Genomic DNA, 16304 nt, shown 5'->3' on the forward strand with positions numbered 1-16304 from the left:
CTCCTTGGAAGAGGTAATTACTCGGAAACAATCGCTGCAACGTGACGTGTTCGTGTGCGTCGATCAAGCATATCATGCTTTTCAGACCCAGACACTCCCATTGTCCTGCTCTCTCATAGATTATCTCTAATTGTTGATGATCTCCACTCACCTGCTGCCCTTTCCCTCATCAGCTCACTATACAGTTTGTCAGAATGTCTCATTTACGACTAAAGCCTGCCAGTACTTGACTTCTGCTCAAGTTGTTGACCTTGCCTGTTTTCCCCCGAGCCGCGAGTTAGTTTAGCCTTTCACCTGGTTTACCTTGGCTTATCTTTCCGTGCTCCTTTGTCTTTTGTAACTAGACTTTTTTTCAAACCTGCCAGGGGTTGCTTGTACTTGACAACTGTATCATAACCTTCTGGCAGAGAGGTTAGAAGACAGGAAGTTGTATGACATTTAAATGACCTCAGAGTGAAACCCACAACACGTGCAATCTAATGATAAGATTATGAAACCTTCGCATTTCAGGAATTCACTCATTTTTAAAAGATATAAAACTTTTATTCAGTAAGATCAGTCAGTATTACAGCTCCCAACTCTTTATTCAATTCAGCTTTTAGCATTTTAAAACAGTCTCACACACATTTCCTCTATTTTGGTGTATTTGGAAAATAAGTCTAATGCTGACTTGCCTAAAAATGACCTAAATAACTGCCTAAAATGTGTGTTTTTTTAACATAATACAATTGTATTGCCCCAAAATTGGTAAGGAAGGTCAGATGAGAGTTAGTGTACGTCTTTGACATATCTGGGACATATCTGTAACACACTTTATCAACCAATAGAAAGACAACAAATACGTTTTCAAGTGCACTGTTGGGAAATGTCATTTGTGTGTACTAGCAACTATCATGTTTTTATCATTACTTACTTAGAACTGCTGTGTCATGTTTTGGTCGGTTTAAGCAACAACTTCTCTTGATGTTATTGTTTGCTATGACTTCCACGTGCACACACAACCTTTTTTATTGATGACAGGATCCTTCCGATGACCTCCAACAGTTTCTAATGCACACACAATAGCTCTTAGTTTGCATAAAGACACTTGGCAGGGGCTCCATAGATCTACTTCTGAACCAATCTGACGTGGTGTGCTGGGAGCTGAGGAGAGCTCTATAGATTGTTGAGCTCCAGGAGGGTTTGGTCCAACACCTGGTGCATGTCCAGGTTCTCCTCTTTGGCCTGGGTCACTTTCTCTGGAGGAGGGAACAAAGCCACACGTGAGTTTCCTGTCTGGACCTGGAGATGCGTCTTCTAAACCAACAGTGTGTTTGCGCCGTCAATGCATTGTTTACTGTACAAGGGTCTGCCACAAACACAAGAAGCTCAATCTGCTGTATAGAGAATCTTAAGAGGAGATGACATTTCGTGAGCACCCTAAACCTGCTTTGATTTTACTACGCTTTATTCTCATATAATTCTCATTATTGATAACATTACAATTGATCATTTAACCAGTAAGTACAATAATAATCGTAAATGTATCAATGGCAAACAGTTGCATAGAGCTTAGTCTTTCAGTAATGATCCAAAACACAATATGACATAAAAAAGAAAAGATGACATCAAACATTGTTTAAAAGTTTAGTCACTTACCAAAATGGGCAAAAGGTGAAATAGAGACAATAGTTTTTAGTCCTTGTTGACTTTATCTATAGTTACATCATGTAGATTTCCAGAATGTCCAGGTCATTTCAATGGAAACAAACAGTCAGTCACTTTTTAATTCAGTAAGTGAACGTATATGTTCATAAAATAGTGCGTGTGAGCTTAAAGGTGGGGTAGGTAAGTTTCAGAAACCGGCTCGAGATACACTTTTTGTTATATTCCATGGAATGCTCTTAACATCCCGATAGCAATTAATATCTGAAGTGCTTTGACAACAAATCCATAAAAAAATGTCATCTGTAGAAGCCGTAATACTGTAAAAAGTACAACCAATGGCCTACCTGCCTGTCAGCCTCCCATCGGGACACAAACTTATCTCGTGCCCTCATTGGTCATGTGCGCGTTCGTGTGTGTTGGGGGAGGGGCTCTCTCCGGTTGTGTATTTTCAAATTCTAGCGATCTCGAGCCGGTTTCTGAAACTGACCTACCCCACCTTTAACTGTGTGTATTAAACTATAACGGAGCATTTCCTGTCAGCTCAGGTTTTATTTCTGCTTTTTTAAACTGTAGTATGTGCTCGTGTGTTTCATTGTTGGTGTATAGCAGGGGTGTCAAACTCAAGGCTCGGGGGCCAAATCCGGCCCACAACTTCATTTAATGTGGCCCGCAAGAGCATGCAAAGAATATATTACCACTTTACAGAGGCACGTTGCCCATAAACTACATGTCCCACAATTATTTGCTTTCAGACGTAGTTAATTATGAAGTTATTACCCTATCCGATAATAATCCAATGCACAGGAAATGATGTATTATAATACATTATTTTATATATATTATATATTTAATAATATATTGAATTGAGTTTGACACCCCTGGTGCATCGGCCGAATATGCTTCATGAAAGGCAGGTTTTCCTACAAATAAAATCATGTTATGATCCTAAATAACTGGGTTTCTTCTTTTCTAAGGTCACATTGTTCTGTCTTACAAAATACACTTCAGTAAAAAACATCTTATTGATATTTGTTTTATTTATTTGAATTGCGGTAATCCAAAAGTAATGGCAAGTAATCCGGTAACGTTACTTTGTTTGATATTGTGATACTTAGATTAGGTTACTCATTACAGGTAACTAGTAATTATAACAGAGTATATATTCAAAGTAACCCTCCTCATCCTGGGTAGATGGTTGGTCTGATGTGGCAGGGAACTGTACCTGAAGACAAGTGATTTGAATAACTTTATAAAAACATCCACCCGTCACACTGATGGTCGAGGGATGGTCGAGGGATCATCATTACGAATACTGTTTTATAATCGCTCAGAAACTCATTCCTGGGACGTGTCTCCATGATTTAATGCTCAAAAAGCTACTTATTGTTCTCATACTGCCTGTGCTGCAGCACCTCTGTTCACCCTCTGTCTGAAACCAGAGCCCAGTCTGCTCTGATTGGTTAGCTTGCCGGCTCTGTTGTGATTGGTCAACCGTACAGTGTGTTTGAGCGCTAGCCAATAGAAGCGTGAGTATTACAAAGTGATGTCATCATGTTACAGAAGTAAACAAAGGACTCCAATGGAGGCAGGGAGGGAGTGTGTGGGAGAGAAGCTCCCTCTGAAGGGAACTCAGACCTTTGCATGCACTACAACCTATACTGGATAACACACTACAGGGAAAGGGGAAACCACAAAAAGCAGAATAGGGCATCTTCAAATATAAGAAGTAAACAAAGGCGAAAGAAGAACAGACTGGAAGAAGACAGAAAAGTCAAGAGAGCTTTAATAGATTTATTACAGAGGGGCAGGGGAAACATGGAGACTGAATACAGAGAGGACATTAACTCAGCAGTGATTGGGTGAGCAATAACTTAACTCTGTACAAAGACTAGTGCAACACGCATACAGATCACTGAAGGGGGGGGGGGGGGTGGATTTGGCACATTGCATTTTTCTAGAATCTTCTAGACCGAGATACCACTGTGGAATGGAACAAGACAACAGCAAGCGGGTGGAGAAGAGTTCAGACAGGAAGTGAAAGCAAAGAGGAAGTGAGAGCAGCTATGCAGCCATGTCGTTCAGGGCCAGGTCCAGCTCCTCGCTGAGAGCCTTGCCCTTCAGCTTCTGAGCATACACTTCATCTGGAGGAGGACACACACACAGAGACGAGGGATGGAGCAGACAGACGCACAGATTGGAAAAGAGAAGGAGGTGAAGGGACAGAAAAAGAAAAGAAAAAAGGAAATTAATGAACACTGAATGGAACAAGACAACAGCAAGCAGGTGGAGAAGAGTTCTGACAGGAAGCGAGAGCAAAGAGGAAGTGAGAGCAGCTACAGGGCAGTCATGTCGTTCAGGGCCAGGTCCAGCTCCTCGCTGAGAGCCTTGCCCTTCAGCTTCTGAGCGTACACTTCATCTGGAGGAGGACACACACACACACACACACACACACACACACACACACACACACACACACACACACACACACACACACACACACACACACACACACACACACACACACACACACACACACAGACACACACAGACACACACACAACACACACACACACACACACACACACACACACACACACACACACACACACACACACACACACACACACACAGACAGACAGACAGACAGACAGACACACACACAGACACGCACACAGACACCCACAGACATATACACACACACACACACACACACACACACACACACACAGACACGCACAGACACGCACACAGACACCCACACACACACACACACACACACACAGACAGACACAGCCAGACAGACACACGCACACACACACACACACAGACACCCACGCACACACACACACACACACACACACACACACACACACACACACACACACACACACACACACACACACACACACACACACACACACACACACACACAGACAGACAGACAGACAGACAGACAGACAGACACACACACACACACACCCACGCACACAGACATACACACACACACACACACACACACACACACACACACACACACACAGACACACGCACACACACACACACACACACACACACACACAGACACACGCACACACACACACACACACACACACACAGACACACACACACACACACACACACACACACACACACACACACACACACAGAGCCGAGGGATGCCGCAGACCGATGCACAGATTGGAAACAGAATGAGGTGAAGGGACAGGAAACAGAAAAAGTTGTATGAGGTATTTATCCACTTGCAATATGCAGATATTTAAATCCAAATCAATCAAGTCAGTTTGAGTTATGGAGCAACGTTGGTTAGTTCTTTGGTGAATCCGAACCAACCAAACATGTATACATTATTACAATACCCACTATTTTATTCCAGTTTTTAAATGTACATTCTGATTGATGTTGTTTCACTTGCATAAAGCTCACTTATGTCTGCATGTTGCTTGCACCGTGTGTCCCTTGCACCATTCTCTTGCACTTTTTTATGTATGTGTACGTCTTAAGTATATCGCATTGTATGTTTTTGAGGAGCCTGGGATTTGAAAAAACTAAGCTGCAGCAAAGTTGTGACAATAAAGCCTTTAAACCTCTTTGATCACTGATCAAAGCAGCCTTAAGTGAATGTTGTTGTCAAGGAAGTTTGGTGAGAGGACAGACAGCAGCTTCACTTCCCCATTCACTGTCAAAACTGCAGTAAAACGGGAACATGTTCTGAATATAGCGTACAATTAATCTGATGTTGCATTTTTTTTTATGTTGGCCTAAAATAGATAAACCGATACACAGCAGAACATGGCTTTGCTTCTGCTTCTCTAAACTGGGCACATGCTGACCGCAATCCACGGGAAGTGTGTTTAATAACTTCCTCCGCCCCAATTCAAAACATCACAACTACGGTATCCATTGAATGTCGTCACCTCAGCTGAAGGAAAAAGTTATGGTTTTATCCCAGATCTACAAACCAAGCAACTCAATCTGTGTTATTAATGCCATCGTCACATGCCAGAGACAACAGCATCACCCTCAGGCCATGCCCAACACTTCTAGATCTAATATTCAATTGTTAGTGAGATTATTAGTTCATTCAGGTAACCCTCTGGAAGCCATGTTGGATGTCACACCTCCTAGAAACTGCTTGTGCTTTTTTCTATATCTCTGACATAGACGTCTGAAGAGAATCTGATATTTAGCTACTTTCCATCACTGGACGTCACATTGAAACTTGGTATGTGGTAGAGTGTGTAAGCGAACGATTCAGGGCTAGTTCATGACATAAACAATGAGAAAAAAATAATCTGTGGTGCATTTTATTTGAGATTGTTCTGCATTGTGTACTTTTATAGCTCATATGTTTAGCTAATAATACTAACTTTTACCGAAGTAACATTTTCAATGAAGTACTTGAAAAGGACTATCTTTACAGTGTGGTATTAGTAACCTAATGGCGCGTTTCCACTGCAGCAGGTAGCTCGCTTTAAGCGTGCCGAGCCGTGCGGGGCCCGTTTTTGGCTGCGTTTCCACTTGGCCTAGTTTTGGCCCGGGGCTACTTTTTCACCTTTTTCTGGCCCGACTAAATCGTGGTTCTAGGGCCAGGAACAACCAGGCTGAGTCGGCCTGAGTATGCTAAACTAGAGAGAATCGCTGGCAAGGGGGCTACAACTACAACAAGATGAACATATTTGACCGTGATTTAATTGTAATACACGTTTCAAAATGATGCCGAAGTAACAACATGCTGATACCGGTTAGTAAAGACCATGAATTAATGCTTTGACAAGTCTGCAGACAGACGGCAGAGAAACACCTTTTAAAATGCTTGTTTTCTAAATGTAGCTTGGCTAAGCTAACGTTGTATATGCTCCGACCGTTCACACTCACAGCAACGGCCTACAGACATAAATAAACCAGCGACTGTATTCGCCATGACACAGACAGTCTGTGGTTTGTACTTTTTTCACTTCTGTCTAGTTTCTGAACAGATATGAGGAGCTGTGAGCTTTGAGGGCTAACAGCTGATGTTGGTTTTCTGTGTTTCGCATTGACGATGACGTCACGGCTCCGCCTGCACTGCGTTACTATAGTTACTGCCCCAGTTCCTGGCCTAAGTGAGCCTGGCCTAACGAGGCCTAGCCATACTGTACTAAGCCGAGCGAGGCCCTGCAGTGGAAAAGCGCCATAACAGTGACATTGACGAATTACAATACTAAAATGTACTTGTCTGATAAACGGCCTAATATATTGTCAATTTTAAGATATTACTATATAAAGAGTCATTCTGCATCATGAGGACATACTTTAAGTACCTTTAGATAACAATACTTGTGTACTTTTACTTAAGTAACACTTTGAATCCAGGACTTTTACTTGTATGGAGTACTTCTTCCAACAATGATAATGTCCATCTGATCCATCCTAACCCTGCTGTCAGGAAACAAGGCATCGTTGCTGCTAACGCTAATTATGGTACATTTACAGCATGCTAAGCTATGTGAGGATTTTTAATTGGACTGTGGTTTGTACTTGGCATCACTTCACTCTGAACAGCAGAAGTGGAGTTAGTGAAGCTGTCTGATTCTTTCTGTGAGTGCTGTCAGAGTGTTTTGTACCTTCCAAGTCGTCGATGGTCTTCTCCAGCTTGGCCACAGACCGCTCTGCGAACTCTGCACGAGTCTCCGCCTGCGACACACAGCAGCACAACGTGAGTCCGTGCACAAACTCACATTACGGATGAACACTTCCTGAGGTTTACAGTGAGTCATGGTGAACAGAAACAGCGACTAACAACTCACCTCTTTCAGTTTGTCACTAAGAACTTTAATTTCTTCTTCATATTTGTCCTCCTTTTGTGTATACTATAATCCAAACATAAAACAAGTCAGCACAGCAACGTTGAAATACATTTGAACTCCAGTGTTAACTACAACAATGAGACAGCAGCGATAAATGCATGATCAATAAAGTACTTTTAAGTTATGTATAACTTTGAGAGATGGTTTGATTATCGTTAAGAAAGGCAAGTAAGACAAAGATGAATAATTGTGTGCGAAGCATCAAATGAAAAAGAAACATATACAGTTTGTGAAAGGCAAAGAGGGGCAAGATCATTTCAAGCCATTTTAAAGAATTACTGTCTAACTTATAGTATTCGAATGGAGACTGTGTGTGTGTGTGTGTGTGTGTGTGTGTGTGTGTGTGTGTGTGTGTGTGTGTGTGTGTGTGTGTGTGTGCGTGTGCGTGTGTGTGCGCCACCATGTGTGTTTGCATTACTACTAACATTATGATGCGTTCAGGTACAATCAGTGAAGATTCTGTGTATTATATTTTATTTAATGAACCGCGAACTGGGTCAGAGAGAAAGGTGTGTGTGTGTGTGTGTGTGTGTGTGTGTGTGTGTGTGTGTGTGTGTGTGTGTGTGTGTGTGTGCGTGTGCGTGTGTGTGTGTGTGTGCGCCACCATGTGTGTTTGCATTACTACTAACATTATGATGCGTTCAGGTACAATCAGTGAAGATTCTGTGTATTATATTTTATTTAATGAACCGCGAACTGGGTCAGAGAGAAAGGTGTGTGTGTGTGTGTGTGTGTGTGTGTGTGTGTGTGTGTGTGTGTGTGTGTGTGTGTGTGTGTGTGTGTGTGTGTGTGTGTGTGTGTGTGTGTGTGTGTGTGTGTGTGTGTGTGTGTGTGTGTGTGTGTGTGTGTGTGTGTGTGTGTGTGTGTGTGTGAGAGAGTTAGCTTCATGGCTTTAGTCTGGCTCTGATTGGCTGATCGGCCCCCAGCTGCGACCCTACCTTCTCAGCCTGGGCTTCCAGAGACTTCAAGTTGTTGGTGACATTTTTCAACTCTTCCTCAAGGTCACCTGATTTACTGAGCAAGGTGAGAGGGGGGGAAGCAAGAGGGAAAGAAAGAGTGAAAGGTAGGAAAGCAGGAGACCCGGTTTTGAAGGACCGCTCCAACATTTTTCTGTCTGAAAAACGCCAGGGCGATTTCATCTAAAACGTGCAGGCTGGCAGATTACAGTCAGAATTAAGATATAGAATAATCACAACTGAAACAAAGACGTCTGTTGTTATTCTATATTTCCCCGTAGGTCATGTGCAAACCCAAACCAACAACACTAGTCTCTTAATACGTTCTGAATCCCTCCTCTATCTGTGGCACAGCCTCAACACTTTTGGTTCCTACTGAAAACTAAAATCTTTAAACAGCTCATTCATTTTACGAGCGTAAGTCAAAACTATTTTCAGTAGCGGATTTAGACACATTTTGTTGATAGTGAGTATTTAAGCAGCAGGGTTGTGTGTGTGTGATTTAATCAAACTAAAGTACAGTGTGTGTTCACTGTAAGCCACATAGATGTGTTTTGTATTAGTCATGAAATCATTTCTTGTCCAGCAGCTGTTCCTCTTGCTGCTGTGACTCATCGCAACACTTCTTTTAGAACCCTTTCTGAATAATGCAAATGAAACGAAAGTCTTCTTGAGAAGTACTTTCATATAAATCAGCATCCACTACAATACCTGCTGTTAGAAATCAAATCTTTAACCTGCCATGAAAATGTAGTTTATATAATTTGGGAGGAACATTTGTTTGCTTAAAACCGCCAAGCAACATTTAAAATGACCGTTCTTATCTCAAACCTACGCCCCTAGACCTCTCGTTGTTGGTTTTGGTCTTTTCATGACAACAATATAGAATAACACCAGGCCTATCATTCAGAGACGTTTTGGATGACATGCTTGAGTGCAGGCGAGACGGAAACACAGAGAAGGGGGGGGGGGGGGGGCTGCAGGTTTAGAGGAGCAGAAGGCTGCAGGTCAGTGATAGACCTCAGTGGACTTTGTACAGAAAGTACCTCTTCCTCTCCGCACATCATGGACTTGTTGTTCTGGTCCATGAGTCTGAGCTCCTCCTCCAGCTCCCTCAATCGCCTGAGGGTTAGTCCAGGAGGTCGGGGGTGAGGGTGGGCAGTGAAACAACAACAAACAATCACCCATACAGGCAGTGGTGTTAGGGCTGTACCCGAATATTCGTTCTTCGGAGTACTATTCGGGTTTCAATTTCGTTATTCGGAAATTCGTTTTGTTTGTGTTTTCCCCGTTTTTTTTCAAATTGAATTTATTGAAATCTCCAATATCAACGTGAGAGCTTGTGCCTTAACCGTAAACGTTATCGTTTACTTTCTCCGTCTTTATATGTAGATATTACTTTTCTCCGTTAATCTCCGTCACGTTGTTTCCATAGCAACAACAACTTCCTGTCAACAGCGCTAACTCTCCTTCAAAATAAAAGCATGTCCATAAATAGGAAGCCAAGCCATATTACACTTAAGACATATTCTTTCACACACACATACGGGTATTGGGCCGAGGGCGACACCGTACTTCCGATATCCGCCGTTTTACGCGAGGTGCTAGCAGCCGTACACCGTCTAGGTGTTGCTAAGCTTCCTGTACTGAATATCATAGTCTATTGCCTTAATCAATATCTAGTCAACTCTAAAATACCACATATATGCAATGGCATGATAATATTATTGCAGCCAAAATCGACGAAGGCCACTGTCGTTTCTCCATACATCCGCAGGCAGTCTGTAAGGGCAATCCGACAACCCACACAGCTCTAGTTCACGCTGGTAACGACCTAGAGCACACCCCTCAAGTCCAGAGATGTAATCCGAAGACATGCAGCGATTTCTTCGGTCGTTAATTCAGAAAAAAACCCTAGTGCGCTCTGCCTGGCTACTTTAGCTAGCTGTTTATATTTGCACTTCCAGGATATTTGCACCTCCAGGAAAATGGCGTATTTATATATATATATGGTGCGTGTTGCATTGTGGGTAGCTCGTGACGTCACTGTGTGTGAAAGAATACAACTTCAACGAAAGTAACAAACACAATGCGATATCCTTTTCAATTTCAAAGAACACAAATTGGGTTACATTAAAAAAAAAAAACTATAAAACAACAATACTGTAGAATAACAAAATGAATGGCGTTCCGAATATTCGAATATTCGCTGCTGATTACTACCGAATATCCGGAGCCCGAAAAATGGTATTCGGGACAGCCCAGACATGCGTTACATAAAACACACACCTAGGTCTCTATGAGATTAGTGGATTCACGATATCCTGCAGTTTGTGATACACACTGCTACAAGGTGCTACAGTAAAATAATACTGCTGAAACGATTGGGTGAACAATCATAGTCGATCAATAGAAAATAAATCAACTAATAATTGCTTAATCGTTTAGGCAATAAAGTAAAATGCCAAACGCAAATCCATGTTTATCGAAGGATTTTCTGGTTATCTCTTTTATTGTAATTATGTTTAACATAACGGAGTGGGTCAAGTGACTATGTGAACTTGTGATTGGCATTTTTCTTATTTTTTTCATTTTATAGCCCAAATGATTAATCAATTAGTTGCAAAAAGGATTAGTAGATACATCTAAAACACATCATTAATTGAAGTCCATGCAGCACTTATACGTAACTTTCAATACAAACATTAGAGCAGGGGTGTCAAACTCAATTTCTTCGCGGGCCACATCAGCATTATGGTTGCACTCAAAGGGCCGGTTGTAACTTTAAGACTATATCAAAATACATATATAAATATTTAATATATATAAAATAATGTATTATATGACATTATTGCCTCTGTATTGGACTATTATCGGATAGGGTAATAACTTCATAATTAACTACGTCTGAAATCAGAAGTCTAGGGCAAATCATTGCAAGTCTCTTCACTGAGAATGTTACAAAATGATTTAAAAAAAATCTAATTCTGAGAAAAAGGCAAATTCTAAGAAAAAATTTATATTTTGAAGAAAATAAGTCAAATTCTGAGAAAAAAACTTGTTCTGAGAAAAAAGTCAACTTTCAGATGCATTGTGGGATATGTAGTTTATAGGCAACGTGCTTCTGTAAATCGGCATGTAACCGTATAATAAACATTATATTCTTTGCAATCTCTCGAGGGGCCACATGAAATGAAGTCGCGGGCCGGATTTGGCCCCCGGGCCTTGAGTTTGACACCTCTGCATTAGAGGGTTATATTATTGTTACGTAAGCAACTCATCAATGGGAGAATATGTCAGACTACATGTTGCCATGGCAGTGATCACATGATCTCTACTATGGCCTCATGAATAATGCACAGTGGGTCTTGTGTCATGGTGTTGACTTACGCCTCAGCCACCTCAGCACGCTCCTCTGAGCGCTCCAGATCGCCCTCCAGGATCACCAGCTTACGGGCGACCTGCAACATGGAGCACACACTCAGTACACACTCAGCACACACTCAGCACACACTCGGCACACACTCGGCACACACTCGGCACACACTCAGCACACACTCAGCACACACTCACTTCAAACTCCGCACACACTCAGCACCATAGGCATCATGTGCTTCCTGTTGAATTTAAAACCTGTGACTTGAACTCTTTTTTGTGACTTTAACAAACAAATTGATATTAAGCAACCAGCCATGCCAACATTGATAACACTGTAAGTTGAGTTTTTCCATTTGAACTGTATTGTAATATTATTTTAACTGTACTATGTATTATTGTATTGACCTGTACTTAAATCCTGTTTTATAATTGTTTGTGTGATAGAGATGATGCAATGGTCTTAGTGTGTGTTATAACCCTAACCCTCCGGACTGCAGATGGAAACGAGCTATTCATTCATCTCTTCTCTTCCCTGAGATAAATGTATTTGTATGCATGGTCCTTGTTGAGATAAATACATAATAATAATGCATACTGGGGACGCTGAAGACATGTCCCCACCACTTTGGGAAATGGCCGATTTTGTCCCCACCACTTTGCATTCGGATAATTTGTAAACAATGTTCTGAAAATAGCGTGCACAAAGAAGTGTACACTTTTATTTGCACGAGAGAACTTGTACACTTCAAGGACTGTTCACACTCTTTGTTGGTGTGTTTCTCGTAACCCAAGCGGTTCAATTTGGACCTGCGACACGTTTAATATTAGTAATAATTGAATAGAGAATATTAAAGCAGTGGTTGCTCCCGCTTTGCAGCCGCGTAGCATACTGCACTAGTTGTCCTAAAAAGTATTGTGAAGCGCGTACTGCAGTAGTGTTTCTGAAAAAAGTTAGAAACTACACTCGAGAAACTACTTCCAACTCATGTAGCAATTATCATCTCTGTTTATAAACTAACTCTTACATTTATCATCACTAGCACTGTTACTCTGTCCAGTTCTAGACTCCATACAGCACTACATGCTCAGAGTATGTAAGGTACTATATTCAAATAAGTCCCTTAAGCAAATTCTAATTTATTAACAGTCCATTCACAGAAATGTTAATGATTGTCAAATGTGTGTTTACTAATTTCAAATAAACATCCCAACATGTGTTGTGTTATCCATGTGACACGGTAACATTATGCTATCATAGCTGAGCGTTTTGCATATTTCGTCAGTGTTGTTGTGTTATCTTTGCATGTGAACGTGATTTGAGTCCCTAATTTTCACTTTGCTGCCTCGTCAAGTCTTCATCAGAACGAGAGTGTGTTATTAGTGTGGAGTAAGGTCAAGCAAAGTCCCCCACCTCTTCATATTTGCGGTCGGCCTCCTCAGCGATGTGTTTGGCCTCCTTCAGTTGCATCTCCTGGATCTCCATTTTCTCCTCGTCCTTTGATGCTCTGTTTTCTATGACCTTCATTCCTCTGGAGGGATAAGAGTAAGCAGTGAGTCAGACACAAAAGAGGGGTTATACTCCGTATGCTGCCCTCTTTATCCCTCGGTGTCCATCAGGTACAGTTCAGATGGGAGTTACACTTTTTACGCTGCTATGGACAATCTTGCACTAATGCACATTTTCCAAAGATATTGAAGTGATGTTGAAATGTATAAATATGTCTGATTGTGTATATATAGGTATATACATATTTGTATACATATTTTTTTTTTTGTATTCGGCATTGTGGGAAACTGTATTTCCGATCTCTCTGTATGGACACACAAACTGAAAGATTGGCAATAAAGTTGACTTTGAGTAATTGACCTTGAGCCCTTTCAATAATCCCGTAGTAAAAAGGGTTCCTTTACTGCAGGGGTGTCAAACTCAAGGCCCGGGGGCCAAATCCGGCCCGTGACTTCATTTTATGTGGCCCACAACAGCTCTGAAAGAATATAATATGTTTATTATACGGTTACAAGCACGTTGCCCATAAACTACATGTCCCACAATGCATCTCAAATTTGACTTTTTTTTCAAAATGTCACTTTTTTCTCTCCAAAATGTCACTTATATTTTGTGACTTTTTTTCTTCAGAATTTGGCTTTTCTTTTTAAAACATTTTGTGACATTGTCACTGAAGAGACTTGCAATTATTTGCCCTAGACTTCTGATTTCAGACGTAGTTAATTATGAAGTTATTACCCTATCCGATAACAATCCAATGCAGAGGCTATAACATTATCTTATATATATTAAATATCTAGATAGTCTTATAGTTACAACCGGCCCTTTGAGTGCAACCATAATGCTAATGTGGCCCGTGATGAAATTGAGTTTGACACCCCTGCTTTACTGTATAATGCTGCTACTTCTACATCTACTCTTTTAGTTAGTCTTTCTCTGCGCGCTCCCCTTCCCTGTAACAATGTGAGTTCTGCTGTGGGACCAACACAAGGTTTTTGATTTCATGTGTTACTCTTAACCGCTGGTATTTTATAATGACTAACAGACTAACGTAAAGCAAACCGCAGTGATTCACCATAGTTAACCAGATTTCTAAGACTGTGGAATTCCCCCTTATTTATTCTTGCCCCCTCTCGCAGTTTAACTTTGCAAACTGACTCATTTAACTATCGCAGTCTCATGAAGATGTTCACCTCTCGCTCTCATCTGCTGCCTTCTCCGCCTCCTCCAGCTTCTGCAGAGCCGTCGCCAGTCTCTCCTGGGCGCGGTCCAACTCCTCCTCCACCAGCTGGATACGTCTGTTTAGAGAAGCCACTTCTGCCTCAGCCTACACACACACACACACACACACACACACACACACACACACACACACACACACACACACACACACACACACACACACACACACACACACACACACACACACACACACACACACACACACACACACACACACACACACACACACACACACACACACACACACACACACACACACACACACACACACACACACACACACACACACACACACACAGATAGATATCTTGAGTCACCTTATAGCTGTATTGACAATGATAACTATAGAGTTATAGAGGTCTATAGAACAGCAGAAATTGTATGCATCAAATACTTACTACTTAAACATTATGCATACAACAATTTACGTTTTGCTACATCTATATTTAACTCTTGCATCCTAAAGCATAAATATAGCCAGCCTCTAACACTAATTAAGATTATAGATTAAGATGAAGTCATTTTCCATATGGTTTATCTGACACCAGTCGGGTCAGTCCAGGTACAGATAACATCAGCTATGTATTATCTGAAGCTGAGATAGATCAGCAACACTGACACAACACTGATTGAAATTTTGTGTAAAGTAATCTATAAATATAAATAACAATAAAGAAACAAAAAAGCTAAATTGTTGTAAAAACAACAGGCAACCAAAAAAGGAACAGATAAATAACAACACAAATTGGATGTATTGAATAATTTAACATCTTTAGAGAGACATATTTGTCAGTGTTTGGTAGTTTTATTAATGCTGCAGTATTAATAGGATTTGGTATCCGATTAAACATGACGTCATGACGTTAACCGCGCGTCCTTTCACGTTAAGTTTCGCCTATAAATGTAATTAGCCCTTTTCTACATGAAGCATATTAGCCTCCAGGTAAACGGTGGTTTCACGATATTAGGTTCAACTTGAGAGAGACTCTACAGGTGAGTTGATGGGCTCCATCATATCCGAGGTGTGTTACCCTCGCTCTGCCCCCCCTCTCCATGTCCGCCTCGCGCTGCAGCATCTCGGCCTGCTCCTCCGCCTCGAGCGCGATCTGCTGCAGACCCTGGATCTTCCTGCGCACCGCGTCCATGGAGGCGAAAGTCGCCATGATGTATGTGTGTTTGTGTGTGTGTTTTTAAACACACACTCAACCTGCTTCTTCTCACAGGTGTCACGGCGTTTCCCTGGCAACGGCGTCAGTACGCGACGGCGACGTTTTGTCTGGTTACAACTTCAAAATAAAGCGATTCAAGTTAAGTATCTTATTTTGAAATGACACTTTGCGCACGAATCGGTATGAATAAAACATTTAAATATTATATTTGCTCAAATTGCCCTGATTAATATGTTTGGCTTTCAAATAAACTAAAAGTAAAATGTCTCGTTTAGTGTAATAGCCCATTTCAGAATGTTGAATGTTCATCCGAGTGATGGGCTGTGGATATAAACTGATCCTGGGTCTGGTAGTTTTGGCCCACAGTGCTCTGCAGCGCCACCCAGAGGGGAGAAGCTGGAAAAGCAGGTGTCGAACTGTTTTTTGACAGTGATGGGTGTACAGAGAACTACCCAAGTACAAATAAAATCAATATCATTATAATTCTTGACCTGTTAATATGTCGCAGTTGGTAAAGATGGAGGTCATTAAAACTAAT

At 41.4% G+C, this 16304-nt stretch overlaps 1 protein-coding gene across 6 annotated transcripts in view; it reads right to left on the minus strand.

The window, feature by feature from the left end:
• Positions 1–521: 521 nt before the first annotated feature.
• tpm2 (tropomyosin 2 (beta)) overlaps positions 522–16304 on the minus strand; it is a 21640-nt gene continuing 5857 nt past the window's right edge. The window contains exons 3-9 of one of the 6 annotated variants that reach the window (XM_034095559.2): positions 14549–14682; positions 13260–13377; positions 11861–11931; positions 9517–9592; positions 7455–7517; positions 7272–7341; positions 522–1238 (exon numbers count right to left, since the gene is read on the minus strand). In XM_034095559.2, coding sequence (XP_033951450.1) covers positions 1156–1238; positions 7272–7341; positions 7455–7517; positions 9517–9592; positions 11861–11931; positions 13260–13377; positions 14549–14682 — 615 coding nt within the window. In that variant the 3' untranslated portion in view covers positions 522–1155. The other 5 variants (XM_034095557.2, XM_034095561.2, XM_034095560.2 and 2 more) reach the window with 5 other exon arrangements.

Source organism: Pseudochaenichthys georgianus, chromosome 12 (assembly GCF_902827115.2).
Source record: "Pseudochaenichthys georgianus chromosome 12, fPseGeo1.2, whole genome shotgun sequence".
NCBI classification, from domain to species: Eukaryota; Metazoa; Chordata; class Actinopteri; order Perciformes; family Channichthyidae; genus Pseudochaenichthys; species Pseudochaenichthys georgianus.